The sequence below is a fragment of the Pelodiscus sinensis genome, chromosome 10, assembly GCF_052426305.1.
Source record: "Pelodiscus sinensis isolate ZL-2025 chromosome 10, ASM5242630v1, whole genome shotgun sequence".
Classification (NCBI taxonomy): Eukaryota; Metazoa; Chordata; order Testudines; family Trionychidae; genus Pelodiscus; species Pelodiscus sinensis.
The window spans coordinates 5,629,586-5,650,422 of NC_143061.1; the positions used below are offsets into that span (position 1 = coordinate 5,629,586).

At 44.6% G+C, this 20,837-nt stretch overlaps 1 protein-coding gene across 8 annotated transcripts in view; it reads left to right on the plus strand.

Moving 5' to 3' along the window:
* ARMC9 (armadillo repeat containing 9) overlaps window positions 1–20,837 on the plus strand; it is a 98,681-nt gene that overhangs the window by 15,926 nt on the left and 61,918 nt on the right. For 6 of the 8 annotated variants that reach the window (XR_012906327.2, XM_089780716.1, XM_075938164.2 and 3 more), the window contains 3 exons: window positions 4,658–4,815; window positions 9,621–9,719; window positions 19,846–19,881. Coding sequence is in view for 7 of the 8 variants with exons in the window: in XM_089780716.1 (XP_089636842.1) it covers window positions 4,658–4,815; window positions 9,621–9,719; window positions 19,846–19,881 (293 nt within the window). In the remaining variant the exon portion in view is untranslated. The remainder of the gene's footprint in view (window positions 1–4,657; window positions 4,816–9,620; window positions 9,720–19,845; window positions 19,882–20,837) is intronic. The other 2 variants (XM_089780717.1, XM_075938170.2) reach the window with 1 other exon arrangement.

The window sequence follows — 20,837 nt, forward strand, 5'->3', positions numbered from 1 at the left end:
GACTTGCAACAGGTTTCAGTAACAAACATGTATCAGAATTTCATAATGATACATTTTGATAGAATAATGATGTTTAACAGGTTATAACTTTCCAAATGATATATACCAGCAGTGAATATGGATGTTTCAGGAGGAGGCAGGAGTCAGTGCCCGTGGGGAGCTGGCTTTTAAGCTCCCCATAAGCATCAGATACACCTGCCTCCCCCCACCCTATGCTGCAGCCTCTGATAGAGAGGCAGCAGTGTGGTGGGTGAGGGGAGCAGGTGGGAGCCAGCTTTTAGGCCGGTTCCCCTGTATGCCACCTTCGCAGACCCGCCTGGCCTCCCCTTGCTGCCTCCTACAGAGACAGGGTGGGGGCAGGCAGCTCCATGGAGCCGGTGCTTGGGGGGGAGCTGATTCCGTGTATCCACCTCCCGCTCCCCATTGCGCTGCTGCTTCTCTGAGGCAGCAGCATAGGGTGAGGTGACAGAGGAGGCTGCTTCCTGGCAGCAGCTGCTGTTTGCAGGGGATCTGAGCTCCCTGCAGATAGAGTCTGAGACAGCATCCCATGGAGCAGCCTCTGTGGTGAGCCTGGGCCTGCCTCAGACAGACAGCAATCCCTGTCCCTGGGACGGGGGGGGGGCAAGCTCCCAGCAGACAGAAGCTGCTCCTTGGGATGCTGGTACAGCCTCTGTCAGCAGAGAGCTTGGACCCGCCCTGGACAGGGGCTGCTGCAGCCTCTGGATCGGAGGCTGCAGCACTGGGTGGCAGGTGGGAGCTGGGCTTTGTGGGGAGCCAGTTTTTAAACCAGCTCCCCATTTGGACCAGCGCCTGCCTGCCACCCTGCACTGCTGCCTCTGACACAGTGCAGAGTGTCAGGGGGCTCCCCAGGAGTGGGACCAGGAGCGCACTGGCTGCTGGGCCCATCCCTGGGGACTATCAAATAGTCATGTAACCACTAAAATGTGGTGTGGTTGCATGACTATTCAATTACACGTGTCTAACATCCCTAGTAGGGATGTAAAATTTCCATTATTTGGCTAATTGAATAGTCAATGCAATTTCGATTAGTCGGATAAGGGCGCTTCTGCCTTTGAAGTGCAGCAACGGCCCCCCGGCTGTTCCTACACTTCAAAGCTAAACGCGCTGTGAGGAGCATGGGGCCAGTGGGGGACTCGAGCAGTCCTTGCTGGGCCCGTATTCCCTGCAACGTTTCAAAGCGGCAGTGCCGCATAGAGCCCGGGGCCTGTGGGGGAGTCCCCAGATCACCCCGGGCTCCACGCAGCACTGCCACTCTGAAGCACCCCCTCCTCTTTCCCCCTCCCTTACTGCTTCTTTCCATTAGAGGCAGTAACCGGGAGGTATCAGGGTGGGGGAGGAAGTGACCAGTCGACTATTTGTTCCCATTTCTAATCCCTAGTTTCTTTCACTCTGAGGCTTTATTTATTGTACTATGCTAATTTGGTTTATTAGAGAAATTACTGCTTTCTGAAATATGAATTTGTTTTCTGGATTTTGACTGAGTCTTCTGGGGTTTTGGGCCTTAATATGTAGCTTTGTTTTATTCCTTAGAATTTAGGCCAGTTTTAAGACTAAAAAGAACTTTGTCCTGTGATTCCCGGCTCTCCTGCACAAGTCTCAGTGAGATCCATAGGCTCGCTGTTGGAGACACGAGTGAATGTTTGCTTTATCAATGAAGTAGAAATGCAAACAAAATTAATACGGAACACGTGAATGAAATGTAGCATAGCAAAGAGTTCTGAGCACAGTCTTTTGTAAATAGTTGCCTGTCATTAGTCTCTGACATATTGAAGTACTTGAGGGTAGACGAGTTGGTGCAGATGCTCTGGAGGATGCACTTGAGAGTTTCGAGTGTTCACCTTTTCTGATTAATCTGCTAGATACTCTGGCTCCTCACCTGTTTTGTCTCTTCAATCATACAGGTAAAAAAAAAAAAATTTGGGTGGCAGTCGTGCTCACCTGACAACTTCCCCTTTAGGTTTATTTATTTGATTAGGTAGATTAGAGGAATTACAAAATTTTGGTGCTGTACAAGCAAAGCCCCAAGCATAGGGCACTGACTCCAGAGGTGCTTTGCAAAAAAAAAAAAAAGTGGCACCCACCAGCCACAGCTGTTAGGTGGCACCCCATGTCAGCTAATCAGAAGTGCTGCCAACCAGCTGTTCAATGATGCTTCCAAACAGCTGATTGGTGACTTGGGGGAGGGTGAAGAGCAGTGGAATGCACAGGGTGCAAAAACCCAGTGAACCCTCTGCTTTTGAAACCATTTTTTTGAGGAAGGGCCATTGATGGTAAGTGAAGAACTCTAGGCTTAACAGCGGAGGGAGGGCAGTGCTTCTTCTGTGTGGAAAGTGTCCTTAAATGCGGAGATGCTTAAATACATTTCATGGGATGTATCGGCATTTGGGTGTGTAGTTCTTCCTGCCATCCATTGTTGCAAGATTTATTCTCCTCACTGAAAATGTTCCCCATCAGACTTACAAAACTAGTACATACCCAGAGTGCATTGCTCCTGTTGTCAATGGGGAAGCTGAAGATGTGGACACAATCTGTGAACAGAGGGAGCAAATGTAAACATGCTTTGGTGATGTTTGCATGCTGACATGAGTTTTCTCAACAAAACTCAGTATTGTGACATAGCCTTCCTCTGCTTCCCTTTATTGCTTTTGTCAGTTTGTGGTCCTGTCCAGTATACCATACAATTTCAAATTCCCATCTTGTGTGTATGTTTACACCATTATTGGTAGCCTGTAACATGATTGCTGTTGTTCATTGAAAGCAAGGATCTAGGGATTAGACTTGAACTCTGAAGCTTAAAGCAACGTTGTTTAGTTTGCATTGGGGTTCTGTTTACTCCAGAAGTGATGGAATGTGAAAGAACAGGAATGTAACCCATTAATGTACCTTATTGTCCCTTTTGATGTAGCAAACACAGTACAGCTGGTCCCTGACTTACAAATGACTTACGTACCAAACACTAGGTCATAACTCGATCTGTTCATAAGTTGGATTACATTAACTTACATATGGCCGTGCTGCTCGCAAGTGCAGATTTTCGTTCATAAGTCAGGGACCGGCTTAATGGGAGGTTGGTTGTAAGTACGAACGGTCGTAAGTGGATGTGTTCGTAACTTGGAGACTGTACATTACTGTGCTAAATATAAGCTACTTTTAAGGGGAAATTATTTTAATTGACAATGTAAGGAAATTCTTTGCTTTTGTTTCTTTAAATTAAATTGTTTTTCTTCTGCATAATACAACTTTGAAACTTTACTAAGTCAGCGTTTACTTGTAAACTTTTGAAAGAACAGCATGTTTAGAATTTTAAATATTTCGGAGTTCCAATCAATCTCCACTCTTGCAGTGTTTGCAAGTAATGAGATTATACTGTAATTGCAAATTCTGCTTATTACCACGTCTGTTAGATGGGAGAATCATCTTCCAAAATACATGATGAAATCATGTCCTCCTGCCCCTTTCCAAGAGACTTCTAAGGCTGAAGATGCCCAGAATTCCTGGGGAATTTGTAAAAGTCCATGAATATTGTGATGTAGAAGGATGGTTAGATATTAGTGAGGTAAGAGTTTAACTGGTTATATGACAAGCTGATGCTGGGAGCTGCCCCCCGCCCCTCCCCCGGGCCGGGGCAGCCCCACAGTTAACCATGTCACCTATATAATTTGTATTGGTTACATGGTTTCTATTTTTATAAATTTTTACATTCTTACTAGATATCGTAAGAGGACTTTTAAAGTTGTCTTTATAATTATTTTTTTTTCTTCAAGTCCCATAATTTAGCGCAGAAAAAGAGCATTGCACGGTTACATTTATAAAAATCATCCTCCCAAATTTTACTATAGGAAGGGCTTAGTTTAATAATGTTACCGCAGAAGTACCAGAAGGGCTCTCCATGAGTTAGTGATTATGTGTCCTCCTTCACCTCTTGCTGGTTTGTGTTTGAAGTGACAGCTCCAACTTGAAAATATCCTTTCTGTTCGAACAGGTTTTATCTCTTCTTGTTCCAAGTAACTTGAACTAGAAATTGTAGATAACAATGGGTCACCTCCTGCGGATTAATCTGTATTTTGAGTCTGCCTCTTCTCTCACTTCTTAAACTCTGGTGCGTGGACCAGATGCTGGCTAGATGCAAGGGGCTATGGTAGGTGAGGATTGCTTAGCTGGAGAATGGAATTGGGGAGCTCAGTATGCTGATGCAGATTACAAAACAATCCAAAGAGACATTCACAGAGTTCAGCGGATGTAGTTTGGGCAGCCCTTTCTCACACCGTTTTTTCTGAATTTCCTTTCTTTTCTGATTATTTGAAGGTTTTACATAGAAACAGATTTCTCTTCTCTTCATCTCTGTTTTAATCAGCATCTTGCCTGATGCTTCCAAAGGTTTACAGTGCTATTTCTGATTACACAGGTTGAAACTGTGGAAGTAATTGTGATTGTGGCTTCATTGAATGGATTGGACAAGAGGGAAGTGCTCACAGCTACAAGTGAATTGGCTCTAACTCGATCTTGGGACAAAAAAAAATTATGGCGGCAAGCAAAGTTGTTGTCCTGCAGTGCAATAAAACTGTGTTTCTGACTTTTAAAAAAATTGTCTCTTATTCAGAAGAATAAGTTGATTTATTTTTTAACCTTTTTGCAGAAATGTTGCAGCAGCTTCATCAGCAGCTAGTGGAGGCTGAGCACAGGAACATGACTTACCTCAAACGGTTTAATAAAATCCAGGTAGATTATCACAATCTCATCGGGGTCACTGCTGAGCTGGTGGATTCTCTCGAGGCCACAGTCAATGGCAAGATGGTAAGCGGAGTCCCAAGTGTGGACTTGCTTGGAATGGAAGTGCAAGTTATGATTTATAATAGCTGAGTGTTTCTGTAAATACAGCGTGCGTTTACTAGACAAACAGAATTCTTGGGGAGAGAGTCATCCTTGGTCCCTGCATGCTACTCAAGTAGTGTAAACGTGTCACACAGGGCTGGAATAGAAGTACCCTAGCTAAGAAACAGTAGAGGCTCATTGTTTCTGTGATGCTCTCCTCATAGGTGCAGGAAGGAGGTGTTTTCATAGCGCCTAGTGATATGGAGATTATGGACTGCGGCATAGCACAAAGCAGCCCTTGGGGAAGCTATTTAAATTAGAGGCACCTCCATGAGGCTTCATTTAATTTTTACCAGTCTCCCAGCTAATCCAAGATTTGGGTGGTGCAGCAGTGACTTCAGCACACCTTTGCCTCGGTCCCCCAGGCTCAACTTTGCGTGATGTTAATTTAGTTAAGAAAGAAAAATTGCTACGACGGAGGTGGGTTGTCTCAGTGCCAGGAGGCTCGGGTCCCTATCTGTGACTCGGGAATGCACAGCTCAGCTCTGGGGCACTGCATTATAGAGATGTCTCAGAAAGTCTTTTTCTGTCCCCTGGCCTTCGCCTAGGCTGAGGCCTGATCTGCACTACATAGTTAGGTTGAGATGAGGCAGCTTATGTTGATCGAGTTCTGTAAGCATCTGCATTACAGTGTTGCTCCCACCAATGAACTTGTGCACTGCAGAGACCTAATAACTCTGCCTCTGTGAGAGTAGCTCTCAGGATGAATTAGTGTCTGTTTAGTCACTGCATCGTTGGTATCACCTATTGACTGTCAGGCTTGCCTGGAGCTCATGGCTATCAGAGACCCGCACAGTTAAGTCAGTAGACGTACTCCTGGTGAGATTGGCACACCACCAAGAGAGGGGACATAGTGTGGACATGAACCACTGCAGCAATTACTGAGGTTGACAGACAGCCGTCGGACTTTGTTCGATTTACTTTAGTAGCACAGCCAAGGTCTCACTCTGTACTGGTTTTGTCTTCCAGTGGAACTTGGAACAGCCTGAAGGCTCTTCTTAATTATGCTGGCTACCAGTGGTTTCCCTGGGGCAATTGAGGCAGCCATGGATTGATGGGAGCAGGGAGAGCAGGGCTCTGTGCTGCTGAAGGATCCCCCTACACAAGAGTGAACGTCTGGTGGCTGGCAACTGAGTTTAGGGTTCTTTGCTGCTGCTGAAGCAGTGTTAAAGTGGGACCATGCAATAGGGATGTTAAATTTAGATTAATTGGCTAATTGAATAGTCAATGTAATTTGCATCGACTGATTAGTCAATAAGGGCGCCTCCAGGGCTGTTGCTACACTTCAAAGGCAAAGGCACGGCGGGGAGCACGGGGCCAGTAGGGAACTCAAGCAGTTCCCCGCTGGCCCTGTGCTCCCACGGTGTTTCAAAGTGGCAGTGCTGGATGGAGCCCACGGTTGGTAGGGGAGTCCGCAGCTGATCCTGGGCTCCACGTTGCGCTGCCGCTTTGAAACACCGTATGCAGCCTGGAGCCAGCTCGAGTCCCCTTCTTCGCTTATCCTACTCATTCCAGGAGGCATACCTGGGTGGTCGACAAATGCCTTTGATGTCGACACCCGCGCGTCCAGACTACCGCGCTGAGCCGACAAACAGCTGATCGGCTCAGCGCAGCAGCCATGTAAATTTAAATGAAGCGGTGATTATTTAAATCGCCGCTTCATTTTCCTATGCCTGGTAGCCTAATCTACATGCATCTGGCGACAGAGGCATGTAGTCTAGACGTACCCTAAGAGCTGCCACACCATGATATGCCCTTCCTCACCTCCTCCTCCTTCCCCTTGTGCCCCCATTGTCCCTTTCAACCGCCTACCTGGGTCGCCTCCTAATGACGTCACCCGCTAACCCAGGGGTTGAGAGTGTCCCGCTGCGCTCGGTGTCGTCTCGGCATGGAGTGCTCCACCGCCGCTGACCCCCGTACCGGTCAACTGGGCTGCGGCCTGAGAACAGTGTGTGCACGCAGCTCATGCCTCTCGGTTCGCCCCGAGGAGCGTGTGCGCAACAGTGAGTGGGGTGCGGTGTGGATCGGCCCCGTCTCACCATGGTAAACCTCCGTTGCTGCAATTTAAGCTCATTGCTTCTTGTCCTATCTTCAGCAGTTAAGGAGAATAATTTTTCTCCCTCCTCCTTGTAACACCTGTTTATATACTTGAAAGGTGCTATCCTGTTCCCTCTCGGCCAGAACAGGATGGGAAAGGTGTATTGCTCACGCTAGCTTTGAAAAAAATTAGGAGAAAAATGTCCAGTCACTTGCTGCTCCCATTCAATACTTTGGTGCGATCCCACAGGGTATACCTTGTGTTTTTATCTGGAGCTGTGTCAAGAGCACAAGGCTGAGGAGCTGTTGTTTTGGTTTTGCACTCAAAGGGGGTGTCTACACAGCAGCATTATTCCGGAATAACATAGTGTGCGTCGACACAGCAAGCCCGTTATTTGGAAACAAATTCCAAATAATGGGCTTCTTACTCCAACTTCTGTAAACTTGGTATGAGGAGTAGAGGAAGTTAGGGGAAGAGTGCTCTAGTTTGAAATAACTCCTGTGTGGACAGCGCCTAATGTTGAAATAAGGTATTTTGACTTAAGCTACACAATTAGTGTAGCTCAAGTTGTGCAGCTTATTTCAAGTTTAGCCCTGCTGTGTAGACATGCCCAAAGTTAAGTCCAGCACAGCATTCTGTCCTTCCCAAATGTGTCCAGGTGATGGCGGTCTTGAGTTGTGGACCAATGTGTCTGCTCTGGCTTTGACTTCAGGGTAGCTTTGAACATTGAATAGAATCATATTGGAAGTGCTTTAATTCCAAATGAAAGTACTGGAGTATTGGTGTGTCCCTTCCATCCCGTTGTAAAAAACCAAACCAGTAAGGGTGAGGGACAGTTATGGCCCCAAACTGGGCTATTTAAAATAATGTTGTTTTACACTATGAAGGCATCAGGAACCTTGTACTGCTGCTGTTAGGGGGTCCAAGAGAGATCACGCACTGGGGTTCCCTGGATAGGAAAGAGCAGGCGTTTCACCCACTAAAGAGCTTTCAGCTGCTTTGAGGCAGAGAGATCCCATTCAGCAACCCCTTAGAGGGAATGAGGGGTGAACAGCCCAACTCTCAGATTTGCCAATATCCAGGAATCATATGGCCATTTCCCTGGGAGGCAGGGTGGCTGTTATTTTATTTTCCCCAAACTCTAAAGCCCACTGAAAACAACATTTCAATTGTATGAAATGAAGCACAAAATGTATTCATATATGATACGTGCTAACTCTCTCTCTCTCCTGGAATGCTACCTGTGTATGCTTTGAACTCTGCCATTCATTTAGGCTGGATTATACTGAGGTGTTGCCTACAATTACTCTCAGCGGTATTTCCACTTCATATTTATTCTTGGTCTAACTTCCCTTTTAACAAAGGAAAACCATGCAGACTTTAATATGATGAGTTCTATCTTCCTTATGAACTGATTGCCAAGGGCGATGTGCTATAGCAGTGGTCCCCAGCCATTAGAGGTTGCCAGGCGCCAGGGGGCGTGGCCGTTCGCCCACTGGGCGCCAGGGGGCGGGGACACTTGCATGCCCGGGGGCGGGGCCCCCCCATAGCCACGGGGCCAGGGCCCCTGCCAAGCGCCGTGCGCCCCCTGCAAACGCCGGCGCCCGGAGCCAGCGCTCTTCCCCCGCCAAGCGTCACGCGCCCGGGGCCGGCGCCCCCTGCAAATGCTGTGCACCTGGGGCCGGCGCGTCCCCCCCCCCCCCCACCGCGGGCACTGTGTTGGGGACCACGGTGCTATAGTGTTGTAGTCGGGAACATTCTATGACTGTCATAACTTAATATTCCTAGCCCAAAGTTTGGTCCATTTCCAGACACAGTTTCCTGGTTTGCAATGCAGAACTTACAGCTGTCTCAGTGAGTGGCTAAGGGATGTCATTTCTGGCATTCCTGTGTAAAACTGCTTACTGCAGAGGTTCTCCAAAACTTTTTACTAAGGTGAACCATCAACTGCATTTTGTCTTTTTTGTGTGTGTGTGGCCCACACAGGATCTAAATTAGCCGGGAGGCCCAAAATCATAGGTCAGCATCCTTTGCCACCTCCTGCTTCTTGGTGCCCCACTATTGGAGCACCAGCTACACACAGCAGCACCCTCCTTGGTACTGCAGCCCTAATCCCAGCATAGTGCAAAGGGGAATCCCCAGGGGAGGGGGTGGAGAGCAAACCCACCCTGCACTCACCCTGCAGAGATGGCTCCTATCCCATGTAGTTGAGACTAGTACCCCATTCCAGGCATTGTGACCTGGTACACGAAGTCACAGTGGCACTCAGGTTTGCCATCATGATTGGAAGGGCAGTGGGTCCAAATTTTGAGTGAATGGTGCAGCATCCTGGTGCGAAGGGTTGCATCACCACTTGTGTTTGTCTGTCTGCCCCCTTCATGATATGTGCGTGGGTGGCTAGATCAAACCTGAATGGGCTGCGACCCCACATGCCAGGCTGAAAAACCCAGAGCCGGGTCCAGCCCCCATGAATGACTGTGGGACAAGCTTGCTCCCCCTTTCCACCCTCTCCTCCCTCTGCAGGGTCTTACCTCCACCCTGGGTTCCAGACCCATCTAGAACTGTTCTGTCACTTGCTGATGGTTGGGTCCGACCACCCAAGAAGCACTGACCTGCTGTACAGATACTGGCTGAAGTCAAATGGAAATGTTATGTCATTCCCTGGGCTTGTTTTGTTTCCTTATTTTAGATCACACCAGAATATCTTCAAAGCATCTGTGTTCGCTTGTTTAGCAATCAGATGAGACAAAGCATAGCGCACAGCATTGACTTCACAAGGCCTGGAACTGTAAGTATAATCAATGCAAATATTTACTTCAATCACTATAACCATCTTAACATGCAATATTCAGTAAGCTGTCTATTTAGGCATGGAGGAATTAGATTTCTATTCATAAACATAGATTTTGCCACACACACCAATAACAAATATTTCCATCAGTGATGACAGAAATATACAGACAGACAAAATGAGAGAGAATGCTACTTGAGAACTTAACGCTTGATTTAAGGATATTTACTTTGTCTATTTTGACCATGTGATGTCGACATTTTGTGTTTTACTGGTTATAAATGTCTCAAGAACCACAGGTCCGATGATGCATACCCAAGGGGGGGAAGGACAGAACCAGGTGGACCGTTTTAGCAAATAAAAAATATTTATTTATAACAGTGATGAATTTATAGTATTTATTCTAAGATTTTTAATAGACCGTGTTGTTAATGAATTTACAGTATTTATTATATTTATTCTATGATTTCTAGTTAAATGTGTCAGAGATATAAGGATGGGAATGGCAAGGGGAATAATCTCTATTCTAAAAATATCCAGCTACACTAATTAAATAACAGTGATAACTGCAAACTCTTATGTACTACCCAAAACTACTACAACACTAAGCTTATACAACAAGAAAAAATCAAATCATACATACCAACTTACACAGCACACGGAACATTTCCAAGATATCAGTTCAGTTGCGAAGGCCTTGGTTACGCCTGAGAGTCGGGGGAGGTGGCTGGTCGGTTGATCAGGCCGGCAGTGCTTTGAAGTATGCGGGAAGGCACACTCACGGTGGTACGTGTGTTGCTGTGACAGACCGGACCAGGTCTGGGCACCACTGAGGGCGTCCGCTCAGGGCGAATTGCTCAAATATGGGGCTCTTTACAGCCCCCAGACTGGTGACCTTCCCAAACAGGCCACAAACCAGTCCCACAGAGCGCTTCAGAAGCCTGCCTGAAGCCTCACGAGCAAAACCCCTCCGACACCCCAGCAATATCCGTGCCCCAGATGGCCCCGGGCCTCATACGCAGGTGGGGGGGGTCTTAGAACCCAATCCCACCTACCCCGAACAAGTTCTGTCCGGTTCCAAGAAACCAGCCACAGATCCCTGGTCAATTTACCCTCTGGATCTTACCCACAAATCATGCTGAGCCAATCCTTTAGCATCTAACATCTAAAGGTTTATTACTACAATAAAGAAAAGCATGAGAGTAAGGTTGTTAAAGGATAGTACATTACATGCATCGAATCTCCCAGTTCTCGATGCAGGCTTTAGCAGAGATGTTACAGCTGCTGGCTTAAAAGTCCTTATTGCGCATCCTAGGATCAGGACAGGTCCACTGTTCTTTCCTGCTCTTCGATCCCTGCATTGCTGCCTCTGGGATGAAGTGCTGAGCTGAGTACCAAGATGGAGTCAGCCACATGGTCTATTTATCCATCCTTCCTGGTCTCTTCTTGGCTACAGCAGGTCACCTGGCCTGTGGCCTATCCCTGTGTTCCCTTCTGGTAGCCCCTAGGTATGAGTCACCACTCTTGAGGTGTGTCCTTAGCCTATAGAGGGCTATTGTTCCAGAGCTTTGCTCGTTAGCATGTCCATAGGCTGAGCTGCTTTTCCCATAGTTCAACCACATACAGAGAAACATTTGGTATCCACACAAAATACATGCTTATAACTTCACATACCGACATTATACAATCACATGAATAGCATATATGGAATCAGAAGGAAATAGGCTTCTATTTGACACCTCACATGGCCCCCCTTTGTGCCACTTTTGGGGCCAACACCCCCCCATGGGTGCAGCAGTGATCTGGCTGCTCCCCTCAAAATCCAGTAACGTGACAGTTGCAAAGACCTCCTAGAGCGACATGTGTGATAGGTATTTATCCCCAAATCTGCACATCGCTTTTCCACGCTTGCATATTACCATATATGGCCCAACGGTCACCAAGTAGGGGGTCTGTGTCCCAGGGGTTGGGCTGAAACTGAGCAGGTTTCATGCAACCAGGTAAGCTCCGCAGTTCTCACGCCAAGGTGAGGGGTGAGAGAGTCTGGGGCTATTTTCCCCTTTTCACACCTTCCCTTTTTCTAAAGGCAGTGGTATGCAGGAAGGGTGCGGCCGGTTTCTCCCAAGGAGTACTGTAGCCCACTATAGCAAAAGCGGCCTGGCCAAACTTTTTACTGGGGGGGCAGTTTTTTCTCTAACATGCCCCCGTGGCCATGGCCGCGTCTGGGAAGACCTAGACCTCCACCTCCTCGTCCGTCTCCGCCTCCTCAAAGGCAAGTGGCCCCTCTTGTTCGGGCGTGGAGATAGGTAGGGCGGAGATGCGGTTTGTGAGGTTTTTTACGATGCCGCAAACAAGGCACAGCACAAAGCTAACAGCCAGCAATATGACACAAAGGGACCAGAAAAACTGTCTTAATCCCCCAAGGCCAAATATGGAAGGGACCCAGCTGAATATGTTCTCCCACCAAGAAACAGATTCTCTGGCCTTCTTAGCAACCTCCTCGATATCATCAGTAATCTGTGTTACATTTTGCTCAATAGATTTAATTTCCATACAACATTACCTGCAAACTGAGGGTACCTGTTGCCTAACCAACGACAAAACCCAGATTCCTTTAAAAACAAATAATCTAAAGCTAAACAGTTTTGCATTACATACACGCGCATTTCTTCTACCTTTTGATTAGTAAGAAGCAAGGCAGTAGCAGTCTTATTGCCAAGTCTTTCAATGCTAATGCCAAGGGCTCGAACTTCCTCTTGCAAAATCAAATTGCCTACAGGGTTAAATGTGACCACAGCCTGTGCGGTTTTACTAAACCAGCCCTCAATTGACTTCCAAATGTCCCCAGACCCACGTTTTTGTCGATGGGTGAAGCGGGGATGTTCATCTCTCGCGTAGGAGTAGATGCCTCCTCCCTCAATTTAGACGTAGCCAAGGGTGCAGCGTCCTATGGCGTGTGCAGGAAGGGTGGCATGGGCTTGGTTGTCGCAAATCCAGAAATGTCCAGGGCGGAGTGCACTGAGCTTCGAAAAAGCTGGTGTGTTTGGCTTTTGGTGGTCCATTAGAAAGGTAGTGAGGTTGTACTCATTGTTGTCATTGCCCCAATACCAGGGAATGGGAATGGGATCTCGGTATTCATGGCCATTGGTTTCCGTATGAATGCAAGAAATAGACAGGTTAACAAGTTCCCTATGGCGTTAGTGGAGATAAAGGGGTATGCCCATGAGGCGTTCTCCTCAGGGGAAATAAAGGCGATGGAGGTAAGGTTGGGTGGGAAACTGTGGTCCGGGACATTAACAAACTGAGAGGTGACGTTACTGCCGGAGCTGTTAAATAGTCCATACGGACTAAGGACCCAGGTGCAGCCTGACTGATTACCAACAAAAACAGGCTGGTGCTTAGGATCTTCAGGGCAACGAAATGAAGCTGTCACTGGGGGAGGGAGCTCCCAACAGAACGTGCCTGGTGGGGCTAAGGTGGGGTGAATCGAGAGGGTGGTAAGAGTGGGAGCCCGGGAAATAGGGCGCAGCTGTTGGCGCGCATCCAAGCCCCAGTCGGTCCCGTTAATCGGTTCCTACTCCCCCCTTACACAGAGGCAGCAAAGGGGGGGGGGGAGATGTGTTTAGTCAACAAGATTTAACTGATTAGCCTAGGCTTATCAGTTAATCTTATAGTCAACTACATGTTGACATCCCTAATTTCTGGTGGTTTCCACTACTTTCTTCCTGTTTATACTCTCACTATGTAGGCATTTGAGCTGTGACTGTGAGCACAACTATCAGGAGATCCAGTTACAACCCAGTTAAAATGTGTAGTGTGGATGAGAAATAATCATGTTGCCATCCAAGCAGTTAGCCCTGGTTTGGGGGCAGGGTTAACTAGTCTGCCCTGCAAATCTGAGCCCTATTATAAGCAGCTTCTCTAACTCAGTCCTTTCATCCTTCTGAATGATAGAATTCTTGTTTGTTTCCAATATATACCACATGCCTCTCAGAAGCACTCTTGGCTTGTGAACAATGAATAGTTAAAAACAAACACAAGAGTAGTCACACCAAAAACTGAAGATCTTCCAGCTCAACTCGCTTCCTTAGATAAAGCTGGAATAACTTGACATATCAGAAACTCAGGGACTTCTTCCTTGTCCATCTCTATGATACGCTGCAGTACTCCCAGTCTCTGTTGACCCAGAAAACAAAAGATGAGAAATCAAACCCCCAGGTCTATGGCATGGCATTGCAGATCGCCCACCAGGCTGCTTAGGTAGCCTATCACACTTGGTTTAAAAATGTCCAAATAACATTTTTATTATGCAACTAGATGTTCTGCATGTCCTTAAGTGGTTTCAGATTTTCACATAAGCTTTGTAATAAAGCAGTGTGTCCTAAGCAACATCTGTGCGGGGTATGTGTTGGAAGGTCACTTCATTGTTTACTTTAAACCAGTCAGAGTGGTTTAAAAATGTGGCCTTTCCCATTACTAGGGGATTGTCTGCATGGTGTGCTACTAGGCAGAGGGGTATATGTGGGGTGGGGAGGTGTCAGCATGTGGGGTCATGTGCCTTCCTAGATTTGCTGTTTGGTTGGGATTGAGCATGTTCACTAAAACTGCTGGAACCAGCCGCCCTTCCTCTGCTCTCCCTGCAGGCCTGGTCACCCCTGCATGAAAGGGGTCGGTACACAAGTGTGTGTTCATTGTAGTCCTGGTACTACATTAACGGCCAGTAGGATCTGATAGTTTTCATCAGTAAGGTCCATGTGGGCCAGTCAGTGCACGACACATGCAGACTACAATTTACATTCCAACTGAAGTGCACTGACTCCAAATGTAGCGGTAACTGTCTCTTCTTATACAGATCACTTTCTCTGGCTAGATAGACTTCAGAGAGGAAGCCATGTTCATCTGTTTCAGCAAAAACAAGGAGGAGCTGGGTGGCACTGTAAAGACTATCCATTTTATTATTATAACATAAGCTTTTGTGAGTTGCAACTCATTTCATGTGTGACGAAGTAGTTGCAGCTCACAAAAGTTTTTACCATAATAAAAGTGTTGGTCTTTAAGGTGCCACTGGATTCCTTGTTGTTTTTGATAGATAAGGACTTAGACTTAGATAAGGTAAGTCTTGGCACGGCAGAATTTTTTAAAGCTCATCCTTTGGCATTAAGGGTGGTTTTGTTTGGTTTAGCCCCTCCGCAAATTTATTAAGCTTTCATAGTTTTCTTTTAGCCTATTCCTTGAGGTTTTAGCATGTGGTCCTGCCCTGTTGAAGTTAGTAAGACCTGGATCAGCTTGGTTGGCTCAAATGCAGTTTATGACCCTAGATGTACAGAGCCTTTCCTCCAAACCTGTGTAACATGTGATCTTTCATTTCAAACATTAGCTTTAATAACATTTTAAAATCTGTTCTCCAGCCAGGTTAACAGAAAGGAAAAAGTGCAAGATATTGACTGTGGAGTTCCCTTTTTGTTGGCCTGATATGCAGCCTTAAAGCTATGCTACTTTTAGTGAGCTGTATAGGGGAGATTGCAAAGGTAGAGATGGGGTGAGGCCTAGTCAGTTATCTTTTGATCAAGTAGGTGTGGGTAAGCTCAGAAAACTTTTCTTTGGAAGGGAAAGATACTATCGACACCTCTCGAATTGCAGATGAAGGTCTCCCATCTGTATTAAAAAGTCTTTACTAAGGCTAAGTCTATGCTGCCAATTTACTACGATGCAAGTTTCTGATTCAGGAGTGTGAAAAAACACTCCCCACCCTTTCCCGAGCCCAACAAGTTACAGGCTATAAAGCACCAGTGTACATGGGCTCCCAGCAATGTTAGCTACTCCCCTCATGGTGGTGGTTTACGTGGAGCGCTGGAAGAGCTCTCTCCCAGTGCTCATGCTGTGGCCATGCTTTTATTTAAAGTGCTGTCCCTGTACTACTTTCTACATTGCACTATATGGGTACGTCTAGACTACATACCTCTGACAACAGAGGCATGTAGATTAGACTACCCGGCATAGGAAAATGAAGCGGCGATTTAAATAATCGCTGCTTCATTTAAATTTACATGGCTGCCGCGCTGAGCCAATCAGCTGTTTGTCGGCTCAGCGCAGTAGTCTGGACGCTCCGCGGTCAACATCAAAGGCATTTGTCGACCTCCCAGGTATGCCTCATCCCACCCTATGTGTCCTGTCTGTGAATTTGACAGCCTTTGCATAATAATATTTATGATTCGTGCTTCATAATTTTGGTGTAAAAATTTGTTTTGGATTGAAAGTTGGCCTTCAAGATGTTGGCTCTGTCACTTGAAAATAATTTTCAGTTGAAGGAATAATTTTGGAAGTTTAAACACATTGGTTTTTAAAACTTTTCAGATCGTAGTCAGCTGAGCCATTATTTGGCTAAGGAAAACCAAGGTCTTTAATTAAAATGTTGATTTGTAAATGCAGATTGTATTTTAATTTGCACACAGAGGGCCCGATCCTGCAAAGATTGAAGCATGAATAATGCCAAATAAGATTACGCATGAGTAAATTACTCTCACATTTAAGTCTATGCAGGATTGGCCTTTAAATTTTAGCCCACTTATCTGCATTTCAGACCGCTCTTTGCTAAGGCCAAGTCTACACTGCCAATTTACTACACTGCAAAGTTTCTGACTTAGGAGTGTGAAAAAACACTCCCACTGCCTTCCGAGCCCAGCAAGTTACAGGTCTGTAAAGCACCAGTGTACATGTGCTCCCAACTTGGCTTCTGTTTTTAGCCTAGATTAGTGTGATGAAAAATATTCTTCCAGTTATCTGAAAAATTAAAAACCCCTTAAAAATCAAAGAAATTCATGCAAAAAAAGCTAGGAGGAGCCTTGAATATATGTTGACCAACTACCGTGAGTTAAAACTGTAATTGTTTTTATGATTTAATGTTTAATCACATTATTTGCTGGTGAATACATTAAAAAAAAACTTTTCAAGGATCTTAAGGTATGTCTACACTGCCACTGGAGGTGTCATTTCCATTTTAGGTAGATGCATGGGCACTAGTTTTGGTCAAACTAGTGCACTAAAAGTAGCAATTGAGCTACGCCGTGGTAATACAGACTAGCTGCCATGAGTACAATCCTGTCTGAGAGTCCAGGGATTCAGCAGACTAGCCTGTCCCATCACCTATGCTGCTTTTTGTAGCTTGCTAAGTCCATCTAACCTATACAGATATGTCTTTCTGAGTTGGGAATTACACCTCCAATTCAGTTAGCATGGGTTAGCAAATTCACGGTTACGGTATCCCTTTCATCGTACTCTAGATAAAAACACACACACAAAATTAACCATCTTTTATCTTATTCTAGACGGGCATTATCAGGGTAGTTTGGTGCATTTAGCACTTTATTCATAGGTCACATTTTAAAATGTGACCAGTGAAACACAAACTTATAAAAACCATTGAAGCATCTAATTTGCGAAATATTAACAATGAAATACAAAGCGCTCAAGTCAGTGAAACATCTAAGTGTAAAGGCGAAGAGAAATTATTTCCTTGATGGAGCCTGTTGTAGCTGAAGTGGTGGGTGCGTCATAGTCATTGCCCTTTTCATGGGACTGTGTTATGACTAAGAATCCAAATATCTGACCGCCCATATTAAACCTATATTACATTGTAAAGTCCTTAATTTTTTATTCAAAAAAGCATAATACATTCTTTCTCTGCCATTGGCGCTCTGCCATTCCTTTGTGTTCTGCTTGCCTTTTGGGGGCTTACCCGTAATTATATTTATGTTGTACTTGTCCTTTTGGCAGACGTCATAAGGAACTGTGAGGGGAAACCCCTTTTTTTTAAACGTTGACACACTTGTCAGACATCAGCTTTTGCATATGGTGCTTATTGATTTAATGACTGCACATAAGTTATTTATTATCTTGGCTCTCTGGGATTTGGGGTTGTGTTTATTTTTTTTACTGCGTAACCCAGCATAGTATGTTTCCTTTTCTTGTCTTGCACTGCTTGCTTTCCCTAATAAGCACATCTTTCATTGCTAATGTAAATATGCCATTCAAGTTTAACAGTAACTGCTTTGTAGCAAGTGTCTCTTTTTGTTAGTAAAATGCTCTTTACAGGAGGTTACCGGAGCAAATCCAGGGGGGCACAACAGAAGAATTCTTGTTTTTAGCTTTCTAGAATGTGCTTACTAAACTTTCTATGGGTGTACTTCTGTCATTTTAAAAACAAAAACACCTTTTGTGTAAATTAATATCAGCCTTAAGTAGACTCGCTCCAGGACAAAATATACTTTTTCCCGTCTTCCCCGCCTTCCTGCAGAAAAAAATGCTCATGTGTGATCTTGGATAATGCAGAAACAAAACTGCTCTATATTTTAGACAAAGACAGGTTATGCTTTCTAGCTGATGCAGAGCATCATACGCAGTTTGGGTGTAACTGCCCTCTCTACTGAGTGTAGGAGAGATGTTTCATGTTTGAATAAAATGCCTTAATGCGGGAGGAAAGGGGAATCTGGACTCCTATGGCTTATTTCCCTCTCTCCTGCAATGGTCTAGAAATTAGCATTTGTTGTCTTTTCTTGTGAAACTTTTGCCCAAACCCCAGTCATGATGGAGAGCAGCAAAATTCCTTACCCATATATCATAGGAACAGTACAGCATGGATGACACTTAAATGAGAAACTTGCCGATAGTAGTATTTTCTTATCTATTTATTTCTTTGCACGGGCAGGATTCTAGTGTGAAAAATGGGGACATGGGCTATGTAAGACAAAGTCCTGAAGAGTGGGACTGTCTGTATAAAATCGGGACATCTGGTCACTCTATGGCAGGAGTAACTGAATACTGAGGACTCCTCTTCACACAACCAAAAACCAAAATAACTAAGTGGTTGAATGTTGTACCTTAGTTATATTGGTGCCAGTATGTGTGGACATTCTTATTTTGGATTCAGAATGTCCTATTTAGATTTAAAAACAACTTAATTTGGAAAGGGTTGGTCTTCAGCTGAAGTGAACTCACAAGCAGATATGTACTAAAATAACTGAAGGTGGGAATTACAGCTGATTTTGTGTGTAGCTACGCCCTGATTTTTACCTTTGGGAAGTCTCCTCAGTAACTCTAAAGTTGCCTTCTGTAGGAAATTGCTTCTAGACTAAACACCCTTCCGCTGCATTATTTCTCACAATTGTCTCCTTGCACTTGTGAGAAAAACCAAGCAGTGCAAGCGAATGCATTGACAATTACATTCTCAGTATTCTCAGTACAGGTTGGACGCTTCTCGTCCAGAACTCTTATCTAGAAACATCCATTGTCCAGAATTATTTGAGTTCGTCGGATGACCACTTTTCATGGCTGTGACCAAGTTTCCTGTAACCCCATAAAGTTTGTTTAAAGCCACCAGTCCTAGCTCTCAGTGTTCTTGCTATTATTTAGCTCTGATTTACCCCTAAATGTCCTCTAAAAGCACAGTAAGCAGTGGAAATGTTAGTAATGCTGCTAGAAAACACTGGCCTCCTGTGATCCAGAAAACTCTCTTATACAGAAATGGTCTGATCCTGAGGGTGCCAGACGAGGGAGGTTCAACCTGTAGTTGGTATCATCCAGTCAAGACTGAGTTCACTGGTATTTGTTGCTCTGACTATACCGGTCTAGCTACAGCAGTACAGTTCATCTAGTATGGATACAATTGTATGAAGGCACTTAAAGCTGTATAGCTATTTCTTAACAGGAAGGGGAGTAAGTAATATTAGTCAAAGATATACTTTTATACCAGTAATCTGTATCCATATTAGGGGTTTAACTGGTATAAAAGTATATTGGTAAAAAATAATCTATCATCAAAATAATTATACCTGTAAAAATTGTGTGTAGACCAGGTGTGTCTGTGGCAGGCCTACCAATGCAAATAGTAACTAGAGACCTATCCTGTTCTCAGCCCCACAGCCATAGGCACAACTAGCTTTATTGCAGAGTGAGAGGAGGAAGAGGAGTTTGCACCCTTGCTCTTCCTATTCAACTGTATGTTATTCTTCAAGTAATTTTGATTTGTTTGGGTCTTTTTTAATTGTTTTTTTTTCTGTGAGTTATTTCTGTTAACTTATTTTTTTTAATCTTCTTTATTTTAATGTGTGCCTGTTTGTCCATCAAGGGATATTACTCTCTGAGCCCTTGTGATGACGGATATGTAAGTTTCTATATCTTCTTTGTATCTTTCACATTGCCTGCTGCAGCCTGTCACATTCTGTATTTCTCTGCTTGCTCTGTGTATGATAATTTCACTTGCTCTACATTACTCCATACCAAGTCACTGACTATTCTGGACATCACAGTTATTTTTTAAAACTGTATATATGGGTTTTGGGGATGCTTGCATGGAGAACAAGATACACATTCCAGGGCAACTCATTCGTGTGTAACACCTCTGACACAAGGCACCTTAGCTCAAGAGGTGCTACATTAATGTAGCTCTAAGAGGAAAGTGGCTTCTTTATAAAATGGAGGAGATGTTTGTTTGATCTATGAGCCTTAATATTTAGCACTTGAATTACACACTGCATCTTCAAAGTTCAGTGCAAACATTAGCTAACCCTTGTACCAACCTGTTAGGTAAGTTGATAAACATCTTTACTTAAGATAACATGGCACAGGTTCATTTTCTGTCCCCCAAAAGAGCTACTTGTATTTTTTGTCACAAAGCAAAATCTGGTATTTGAAAAATGATCAGATTGTCATACAATTAAAACCACATAATTTTCCTTTAAAAATTAAAAACCCAAATAGTACAGGGAGTGCCAACAGCACCTTCTGCACCCCAGATGGATATTTGTATTCTGACAATATTACAAGTGCATTGTAAGCATTTGATATTGCCCACAGACAGTGCATTCTTTGCAGAGAAAGGATATTAGTTTGTTAAACAATCGAGTATGAAATCAAACTACAAAGAGCTACTGACACCTCGTTCAAAAATGTCAAGCAATGTTCTCTTTAGTAAATCCTATGTGTTTTGCTTGCACTACTTTTTACTTTATTAAGGATGTTTTCATAAAACCCTTTTTTTTCTCTTCCATTTGCTGCTTTTAATTATTCTTCCCTTGAAAATACAGAGAAACCAGTACACCCCACCCTTTGTAAATAATC